An 11,453-nucleotide genomic window follows, 5' to 3' on the forward strand; every position below is an offset into this window, starting at 1 on the left:
AACTCCTGTTATTGCCCAATGGGCTCATGAACAAAGTGGTCATGGTGGTAGGGATGGAGGTTATGCATGGGCTCAGCAACATGGACTTCCACTCACCAAGGCTGACCTGGTTACAGCCACTGCTGAGTGCCCAATCTGCCAGCAGCAGAGACCCACACTCAGCCCCCGATATGGCACCATTCCCCGAGGTGACCAGCCAGCTACATGGTGGCAGGTTGATTACATTGGACCACTCCCTTCATGGAAGGGGCAGCGATTTGTTCTAACCGGAATAAACACATACTCTGGATATGGGTTTGCTTTCCCTGCACGCAATGCTTCTGCCAAAACTACTATCCGTGGTCTTACAGAATGCCTTATCCATCGTCATGGTATTCCACATAGCATTGCTTTGGATCAAGGAACACACTTCACAGCAAATGAAGTGCGGGAATGGGCACATGCTCATGGAATTCTCTGGTCTTACCATGTTCCCCATCATCCAGAAGCTGCTGGATTGATAGAACGGTGGAATGGCCTTTTGAAAACTCAATTACGGTGCCAACTAGGTGGCAAAACTTGAAAGGCTGGGGTAATGTTCTCCAGGAAGCTGTGTATGCTCTGAATCAGCGTCCACTGTATGGTGCTGTTTCTCCCATAGCCAGGATCCATGGGTCCAGGAACCAAGGGGTGGAAATGGGTGTGGTGCCACTCACTATTACTCCTAGTGATCCACTAGGAAAATTTTTGCTTCCTGTCCCTGCTACCCTGAGTTCTGCTGGTCTACAGGTTTTAGTTCCAAAACGGGGTGTGCTTTCTCCAGGAGAAACAACAGTGATACCACTGAACTGGAAGTTAAGATTGCCACCTGGCCACTTTGGGCTACTTATGCCTCTGGATCAACACACCAAGAAGGGGATTACATTATTGTCTGGGGTAATTGACCCTGACTATCAGAAGGAAGTAGGACTGCAACTACATAATGGAGGTAAAGAAGAGTTTTCTTGGAATATAGGAGATCCCCTGGGGCGTCTATTAGTACTACCATGCCCTATGATTAAAATCAATGGAAAACTGCAACAACACAATCCAGGCAGGACCACTAATGGCTCTGAGACTTCAGGAATGAAGGTTTGGGTCACCCCACCAGGCAAAGAACCACGGCCAGCTGAAGTGCTTGCTGAGGGGAAAGGGAACATGGAATGGGTAGTGGAAGAAGGTAGTGATAAATATGAACTTCGACCACGTGATCAGTTACAGAAACAAGGACTGTAATGCTGTTTTGTTTGTGTTATACTATTTAAGTTGTAAGATATCAAGTTTAAGAATGAATGTTGCCCAAGGATTTGCACACTATTCTGGAGAGATTTAATGTGTTTCCAGTTATATGCAGGACAGTTGAGTATTGTCAGGTAAAAGAAAAAATGTGTGCTTATTTGTTTTCATTTGGAAATTAAGTATGGTCTAAGGTGATATATATATATATATATATGTACCAAGTTGACAAGGGGTGGACTGTCATGGTTAGGGACAGGTGTCAACTTGGCCAAGTTGTGGTACCTGTTCATCTGATTGGGCAAGCGCTGGCCTGTCTGTTGCAATGAGGACATTTCATAGGATTAGGTCATGATCACGTCAGCTACATCCACAGCTGATTCCATTTGTAATCAGCCAAAGGGGAGTGTCTTCTGCAATTAGTGATGCTAAATCCAATCATGGGAAGCCTTTTAAGGAGGACTCAGAGGAGACAGGTTCCATTCCTGCTTTGGCTGGTGAGCCTCTCCTGTGGAGTTCATCCAGGCCATCCATTGGAGTCATCGGCTTCGCAGCCTGCCCTGTGGATTTTGGACTCTGCGTTCCTACGGTCACGTGAGACACTTTCATAAATTTTATATTTGCAAGTGTTCCCTGTTGATTCTGTTTCTCTAGAGAACCCTAACTAATACAGATGGTATTCAAAATTAAAATGTGAGTGCAAAATGGGCCAAGAACTTTGCTGTTCTTTGTTGAAATATCTGCACAAGAAGGCAAATCAGTACCTAATTGTTTATGGATGACCATGGGATCAGAACAAAGTGAGGAATACCTGGAGATACTTCTGGCTAAGAGTATGGATGACTGATCACTCAAGCATTTGGACTGTAGATATAGCTCTACCGTGGGACCACATCTGGTGCCCTTTGTCAGGATCACCTTCTCCTTGGACAGTGTCAAACAGGTGCTGAAAAAAACTGCCCCTCATGCATCACCCTCCTTCTTCTTCCCATTACTTTTTTACAGACACAACTGACTGCACTTGAGTTTATGGAGCCATAGTCACATCTTCATGCCCTGTCTTCCTGAGATTGCACCAAAGCACCATAGTAGAGTTTTGGATGCGCCCCAAACTGTCCAGTTACATGTTTCCTCATGTTGTGTTGTTTTCTTCTCCTATTACCTCTTAAAAAAACAACAATAGTCTTTCTTATTTCTCTTACATCCAACTTCCTCATGGACCACTCACTGATGTCTCCATTTGTGATAATGACAGCTGGTCCAAGTTCTTGTCAAAAGCAGGACCTTTTCTTGGAACTGAAGTTTACTTATTTAATTATTTTTAGTCTCTCCTGGAGGAGCTTTTTCTCCATAGGCAAGCAGGAACAAGTTCGATAGTTCAACCTCAGTTTCTTTTTCCCAATTAAAAGCACGAAGCAAATATTTGAACCAGCAAAATTGCTGCTATTTTGAGAAGGCTGTTCTTCAGAACTCAAAGAGAAAAAGCCAAATACTATTTGGCTCACTACCAAGTCAAAAAACTACAATCAACCTAACAGGCAATTTATTGCTAGAGCAATCTGTCAAATGGCAAATTGACTAAATTATTTCTGCCAAAAATTGTTTAATTTGTTACCTGTAAAGAGTTTAGCAAATTCACATGCTGCTGAAATAAGACAGGGTTAATTTCTTTTATGAACCGCCATTTCTTATATTTTTAATTGCACATAAAGTACACGATGCAAATAGTAAGCATCACGTAAATAGTATGTTTTTCAACACATGGTCACATTGGGTATGACCTTTCCTTCTTTTCTTAGTACATAGGATTGCTCTTTTGAGATGAGTAGAGAAGGAATGAATTATAGATAGTGTGTGTAGTACTAAGTCTTGTAATGTTTTCTCACACCTCTACACACAATCACCATAGCCTCCAAAACCGTGTCTGAACATCTGACCTCACACTCACTTATATGCTTGCACATATAATCTAGGCTCACAATATATGAATAACCGGACTCATGGGGAGATACAAATTTCTCAGCTTTATGGGTTGCTGTTCAAAACAATTTTTGGTGAATTAGTAATTGTAAACCAATCAGTAGATTAATCACCAAATGGCCAAGTGTTGGTTTGTATTCATCATCCACGGTAAAACAGACAGCTAATATAGCCAAAATGTAGCACATCCATGGATTTCTTCTTAGCAACCTCACCAACTGAATTGTTATGAAAGTTGCTTTTTCTTTTTGGCTCTCCCTATTAGTCATGCAAGTTCCTCTAGAGGGCAAAAGTAACTCAGTCAATATTTCCATTGAAGAAACTGGAAGTACATGTCTTTTCTAGGACTTTTGTCATTCCTATATTTGGAGTTTTTCTATTACTGATTATTTCTACACTCTAGGAATTCTCTTAATTTCAATATAGGCATCTCTGAGACAATCCTTATTTCACGGTCCTTATTCTTTTTGTTTGACATTCTTTCTTCCACTCACTAAGTGTCATGGCTCTGTATATCCTGTTACTGGTGTCACAATCACCTTCTGCAAATTTGTCAGATTCAGTGGTTAATTTGATTGGTAAACAGATATTTAATTTTAAAAGTTTATCTTTTAAACTAACAACTAAAATAAGGAAGTTTATCAACAACGTTTTCATAAATTATCCATTTATCTCTTTCACAGTGAAATGGAGGAAAATCAAACCTCTATCACAAACTTCATCCTACTGGGATTTTCTCTTGGCCCAAAGATTCATTTGTTCCTTTTTGGACTGTTCTCTCTACTCTATACCCTAATACTGATAGAGAATGGGATCATCTTGGGGCTCATCTCAATGGACTCCAGGCTACACACCCCCATGTACTTCTTCCTCTCACACCTGGCCCTCGTCGACATAGCCTATGCCTGCAACACAGTGCCCCAGATGCTGGTAAACCTCCTCAATCCAGCCAAGCCCATTTCCTTTGCTGGCTGCATAACACAGACCTTTCTCTTCATGAGTTTTGCTCATGCAGAATGCCTTCTTCTGGTTGTGATGTCCTATGATCGGTATGTGGCCATCTGCCACCCACTCCAATATTCTACCATCATGAGGTGGAGAGTCTGCAGCACCCTGACAGTGACTTCCTGTGCGTGTGGCTCCCTCCTGGCCCTGGTCCACACAAGCCTCATCCTGAGACTGCCCTTCTGTGGGCCTCATGAAATCAACCACTTCTTCTGTGAAATCCTGTCTGTCCTCAAGTTGGCCTGTGCTGACACAAGGCTCAACCTCCTCATCATCTTTGTTGCCTGTGTGTTTATCTTAGTGGGGCCTCTCTGCTTGGTGCTGGTCTCCTACACCCGCATCCTGGTGTCCATCCTGAGGATCCAGTCCAGGGAGGGACGCAGAAAGGCCTTCTCCACCTGCTCCTCCCACCTCTGTGTGGTCGGGCTCTTCTTTGGCAGCGCCATTGTCATGTACATGGCCCCCAAGTCCCGCCATCCTGAGGAGCAACAGAAGATCCTTTTCCTATTTTATAGCTTTTTCAACCCAATGCTAAACCCCCTCATCTACAGCCTGAGGAACACAGAGGTGAAGGGCGCTGTGAGGAGAGCACTGTGCAAGGAGAGTCTTTCTCTGTTGGTGGGACATTTGAGTCACCAACCTTAATAGCTTCCTTTAGCCTTAGGGCTGAATACAACGTAAGTTCATCATAGTTTTATATGAGCCTGAGCAATGCAAAAAGCTCAGCAAAGCATTCCCTTTTCCTGCCTAGGAAGAAGTTGGGTTTTGCTGTATTAGATGTATTTAATTTTATAAATATATTTTTTAATTTATTTTATAAATATATAATTTATAAATATATAATTTTAATTAATTTTATAAATACATTTATAAATATATATTTTCACTTGATTGTCAATTGAGCTGAGAATGTTTTGGAAATAAGTCTGTTTCAAGAGCTGCTATGGGCCTAGAGTTTAAAATAGGTGCTCTACCTCCAAGTTAGTGTGCTAAATTGCTGCAAAATAGTAGGTGTTACCAGATACAGTCATGTCAGTAACAATTTTTTAAAACCTGCAACCATAGTCAGAGACCCCAAAATTTGTTGATACATTTCTCCATTTTCATACCACATTTGGATATTTCCCCTAATTGTACTTCCTCTTACATATAGCAAATGTTCCTAAATACCTATTTAGACATGGAGGTAGCTGCTTATCATTGATGAAATCCTATAATCTGTCTCACAATTTCTGTTGTCAGAGAATGAGTTTCCACATTTTAATGTGGCTTCCTAGGGAATTACCCAACAAAATCCATTTTCCAATCTCCTCTGGGGTTTTGATGGCCACTGGTGTTAGGCCCTTTTCACCTTCTCAACAACTTTGTTTATGATTCTCTCTGAGTAAGCACATGTTCTCCACTTGGCAGGAATTAGTAAGTTCTACAACCCAACTCTCAATTACTGGATATGGATGGATATTCCCACACAGATAAAAATCAATGGGAAAGATTTTAACAATATTAGTTAACACTTATTTTACATACTTATACTGTGTCATACACTGAACATTGAGAAGTACTTTACAGAGACCAACCCATCTTCCACTATCATCTCATTTTATAAGATGTAAACATTAAGCAAACGGAAAATGCTAATATGGTTTGTATGGTGTGTGAACAGATCTCAACAAAATCTCAAATAACCTGGCTTCAAAGCCTCCTTTTCTACTTAATCACAACAATTAAGGACATTATTTTCAAAGTTATCAAATTAAAAAGTTTCACCTAGAATAATTTATAGTATTGAATGGTGTGTGAATGTGGTAGAAAGGGGAAGTTTCGAGCCATGTATGTCATCAGAAGGAAAAATTGGAGGTTAAAAAATTGGAATGTATAACACAGTAACTGGTGGTGAACAATGTTTGTGATTAACTATACAAATATTAAAATGTTCTTTCATGAACTTGAACAAATGCATGATACTATTACAGAGAGTTAATAATCGAAGGCATATGTGTAAAATGTACCTATTGGAAACTATGGACTACAGTTTACAGAAATATTAGTAATATTTTAATATTCTTTCATCAATAGTAACAAATGTACCATATCAATACTATGAGTAAATGACAGGGTGGATAGGGGTATGGGAAGATTTGAGTATGCTTTTTTAATTTTTATTTCTTTTCTGGTGTAATGAAAATATTCTAAAATTGATCATGGGGATATAGGCACAACTATGTGATGATACTGTGAGTCATTGATTGCATACTTCAGTTGGTTTGTATGGTGTGTGAATAGATCTCAACAAAATTACATTAATAAAAAATGTCTCACCTAACCCAAACATATCTTAACAAAGTAGACATGTCAAGTTGATATGGGCTTTTTATTTTCTATCTCAGTGAGGCCAGGAGAGCCAGAAGTTATTATGGAAGGCTCCTGGGCTGCACAGTGAATGCTAACAACAGGATCACAAGGAAGCTTCAGAACTTAGAAAAACCATATCACAGAGAGAGTGGAATTGGAGGGTCTTCCCATTGAAATGAGAGGTTTAACACAGAATAATTGAACACAGAGATAAGATCTAAAACCAAGACACCCATAGTTTCACACACAGCACTTACACACTCATGCATGCACACACAGGGTTATTGAATACTTACTGTGGATGAGGTGCTATTCTAAGCATCTTTTGCATATTATCTCTTTCAATTCTCATAACAACCCTATGAGGTAGGGATTATTATTAACCATTTTATAGATGGGGATACTAAGGTACAGAGAAATTATATAATTTACTCAGTGCCTGACAGCTAGTAAGTACCTAGTTCAGCATTATTGTAATATTTGGAGAGGTGCATCCAATATGCTGGCCAGAGGGTGAGGAGTTGTAATTCCAAGGGTAGGCCTCAGGTAGAGCAGCAGAAAATCACTCACACATGTGGCACAGATGCGACCTCAGGAAGCTTCCTGCATGAATCTTCCTCTCTGTGTGCAGTTTCCCCTAGCAACAGCCAAGGCTTCCAGGAAACCTAAGAAGTAGCCTGACCTTAAACAGGTAAAAACTGTAGCTACAGATCTGGGGTCTAGTCTGAGGTGTACCATTTGCTAGGTGTGCTCCTTCTAGGAAAGCCTGTTAATCTGCCTGTGTCTCAGTCCCTTATGCATAAATTATGCACAATGAGAGCTGCCTAGGAGTTCCCACAGGGTTACTAAAAGCCTTAAACAAGACAGATGCAAATGGACACACTGTGCTAGGCAAGTATATTACCATTATTATTACTATTGTCAAAAATTATTCGAATCCTGTCAGAGTTGCTAAACTCTCTGGTCTGGGACCAAGTTTGCCTTTCAATCAGGTAAGCCATTGGCGCTCATAAATTACCCACACCTTCACCATCATGGCTTTCCCCGTATCTTTCTTTGCGGGAGAGGGGACCACTCAGTCTTGGACTGAATAGCCTCACCAGGTCAGCATCCAACCTGCAACCACACTCAATGGGCCCAGAACCCCTCTGTGAGTTGGTTGGCAAAGGACCCAGAGGAAACCTCTCTCCCATCAAACCTATTTCTAGCCCACCCACCAGGCAATATAGGTGACCTTTCCCCCAAGCAATGTTGGGTTGCTTTTATCCCCAAGCAAAAAGTTGGGTTTTGATTCCCAACTTTTCATAATCTTTAGGGAATTAAAGTATCTTTCTCAATTATATATCATCTCTCCACAAGGACAAGGACAAGGATAAGGATCTGTTCTCCTCTTCATCCCCAACACTTGCACTTTGCCTAGAACCAGGTGAAGACTCACCGAAGACTTGATGAATAAATAAAGGAGCCATTACTATCAGTTCATCTCACTTCCAAATATGAGCTATCTTCCAATTTCTAAGTCTTTAAATTCCTGTAATTATTCATTATCACAATAGTAGAAATTTAATTATAACTAATAATGATTGACTACTTACTATGTGGTAGGTACTATATGAAATGCTTTAATATAATCCTCACATCAAATCTGTGGTGAGGACACTAACACTCCTTTTATATAAAGGGGAAATGAAGTTTTAAAGATGTTAATTAATTTACCCAAGTTTGCAAAACCAGTCAGCAGTGGAAACTTTATTTAAGAATTGGCAGTCCAGTCTGGTTTTGAACTTTGAACCACTCTTTTTGTAAAGAACCTACTGATATTTATATCCGAAATGACTGGCCTCAGTCCTGTTAATAGTAGACACTCATTGAAATTTGAAAACAAATGGTCATTGTATCCAAATTCCTACCCATAATATATGGACCTCGGGATGTGTTACCCTTCGATCTTTTAAGGTTAGAAATCTTTTGTCCACTGGGATGTATACACTTCTTGCTTTCAGAATATCCATCTGTGCTGGATGTTAATGATCGAGAACATATTACAGCTCAATTATCACAGAGAGGAACAGAAACAAATAAGGATGGAAATTTAGCACAATATAAAAATGCCAGGAACATTTTTTCATTCCTATCATGGGGAACAGTCATCATTGGCTGCTCAAAACACTGTGCATATGGCTGAACACGTAATTCTGGAAGGCCATGTTAGGGTGTTGCCATTGAAAACTCTGGCAATAGGGTGGGGACAATTATGGGTAATCACTACTGAAAATGATAAGGATCAGATACTATGTACAGCAGCCAGTTCACCTGCTGCCTGAAATTGGCCCCTTCAGCATTTTTGGCATGTGGACTGGGGTTGCCCCTCATTGCTCTGTAAGATTCTTGTTTGCTATTCGCTCTGAGTGTAGGATATCACTGTTAATTATGGGTTGTGGGGAGAGAGAAAAAAGGATGGAGAGTTAGAATGCAGCCCCGCAGGACTTTATGGCTGTGATGTTTTCCAACAAGAAGGGAGATATCTTATTCTCCTTGCTTTCTTGATTAATTTTGAATCATACTGGTTCAATGTTATACATTCTTTACTTAATCTGTGTTTCTGTTTGTTTGTTTTTCTTTTATTGCAATTTTATAGAGATATATTCACACATCCAAGTATACAATCAATGGCACATATTATCACTACATAATTGTGCTTTCATCACCACAATTAATTTTCAAACACTTTCATTGTTCCAGGAAGAAGAAAAAAAAAGAAAAAAATAGAGAAAACTCAAAACATCCTGATCCTGCACCCTATATTCCCCCTTATCATTGATAACTAGCATGGGTACAGTAAGTTTGTTACTGTTAATGAAAAAAATATTAAGATATTGCTGCAGTCCATAGTTTGCAGTAGGTGCTTTTTTCTCATATACTGCTCTAGTATTAATTCCTTGTAATACTTTTGTACATTTGATCTAGTTCTTGGAGGAAATTTTTTATATTTGTATCAGTCATCATCCACCACAATATTTACTGAGTGATGCAGTCCCATGTTTTAAGCAAGGTTCATCCATGTTATCACATGCCACAGGATGTCATTCCTTACTGCTGAATAATATCCCATCACTTGTATATTCCACATTTGCACATCCATTCATCAGTTGATGGACACTTGGATTGTTTCCATCTTCTGATGATCATGAATAATGCCACTTTGAACATTGGTGTGCAAATGTCTGTATATATCCCTGCTTTCCGTTCCTCTGTGTATATACTCAGTAGTGGGATTCTTGGATAGAAAGTCAACAGTATACTTAGCTTTCTGAGGGAACACCAAATTGCCTTCTACAGCAGCTGTACCATTTTACATTCCCACCTGCAGTGAACAAATGGTCCTATTTCTCCACATACGCTCCAACATTTGAAATATACTGTTTGTTTAATAGTGGCCATTCTAGTAGGTATGAGATGATATCTCATTGTGGTTTTGATTTGCATTTCCCTAATAGCTAGTGAAGATGAGCATCTCTTTATATACCTTTTTAGCCATTTGCAGTTCCTCACTGGAAAAATATCTGCTCGAGTCTTTTGCCCATATTAAATTAGGTTATTTATCTTTTTACTATTGGGTTGTAGGATTTCTTTGTATATTCTGGAAATCAAACCCTTATCAGGTATGTAGTTTCCAAATACTTTCACCCATTGAGCTAGATACCTTTTTGACTTTCTGACAAAGTCCTTTGAAGCAGAGAGGTATTCAGTTTTGAGGAGGTCCCATTTATCTATTTTTCTTTCATTGCTTGTGCTTTGTGTGTAAGGTCTAAGAAACAACTGCTTATTGCTAGATTTTGAAAAATGTATTCCTACATTTTCTTCTGGGAGTTTTATGGGGTCTGTCTCTTATATTTAGGTCTTTGCCCATTTTCAGTTAATTTTTATAAAGGGTGTGAGATAGGGAATTCCCTTTCATTCTTTGGATATGAATATTCATTATTTCTTCAAGCTCCATTTATTCAAGAGAATAAATGTTTATTTCTAGTTAAATGGACTTGGAAGCCTTGTCAAATAATCAATTGACCACAGAAACAGGCAGGGAGAGTTCCAGGAAGATGGTGTAATAGTATAGATCAAGTTCACCCCTGCTCTAAGGAATAGCTCAAGAAGGGATGGGAAGGCGACTGGGATGGCAATTCCAGGGCATAGGTGACCTGGGAGGGTCTTCTATACTGCTGAGGGAAGCCCTAGTTGCAAAAACTGAAGAACTGAGATGCAGAGAACCAGAGACCATCCAGTTGGTGCAAACAGCCTAATGTGCCCTTTCCAAATAGAAGCTCGGAGCCCTCAGGAGTGCATGGATTGGGAGACAGGGACAGGGAAGTAAGACAAGCTGCATTTCTTGAACATGCTCCTCTCACATGCATCTGAAAGGGAAAACTAAATTTGTAGAGTATGTTCTGCTCAACTGATGTTGTCATTGTGTGACCTTGGTAATAAATTATTGAAATGTGCACTCCAGCTGAGAGGACTGACTATCCTCCCAGAAGGAGACATACTTTGATAAAGTTATCTAGCTCCCAGGAAGCTCCTCTCAATTCCTACCCAGTTCTCAGAATACCACCTGGGCCCGGTCACGTAGGCTAATTGGAATCCAGCCACGATTGTGTAAAGACACCATATAAACTGCATGTAAGCAGCTAGAAAGAGGAAGAGGAGAGGACAGTGAGAACAGAAAAAATCTTATCCAAGAGGTGACAATGATGCTTTGCTCGGGACTTGTCCAGTTGTACCCTGAAAAAGGCTGGCTGTCTCAGGATTCCCCAGCACTCCTCTTTGGGTGTTGGTATTGTCCCACCTGGTGATGTAACTATGTCTCA

General features: G+C 40.0%; 1 protein-coding gene across 1 annotated transcript; it reads left to right on the plus strand.

The window, feature by feature from the left end:
- The first annotated feature begins 3,921 nt into the window (after window positions 1–3,921).
- LOC143682208 (olfactory receptor 2A1/2A42-like) lies at window positions 3,922–4,884 on the plus strand. Its single transcript, XM_077159093.1, has one exon. It carries the CDS (start codon window positions 3,922–3,924, stop codon window positions 4,882–4,884), a length of 963 nt encoding a protein of 320 aa, XP_077015208.1.
- Window positions 4,885–11,453: the final 6,569 nt, after the last annotated feature.

This window comes from Tamandua tetradactyla, chromosome 1 (assembly GCF_023851605.1).
Source record: "Tamandua tetradactyla isolate mTamTet1 chromosome 1, mTamTet1.pri, whole genome shotgun sequence".
Taxonomy (NCBI): domain Eukaryota; kingdom Metazoa; phylum Chordata; class Mammalia; order Pilosa; family Myrmecophagidae; genus Tamandua; species Tamandua tetradactyla.

Bases quoted from the DNA above. Each gene is read 5' to 3' on its own strand.
- LOC143682208 (XM_077159093.1), top strand. From the start codon at position 3,922: ATGGAGGAAAATCAAACCTCTATCACAAACTTCATCCTACTGGGATTT.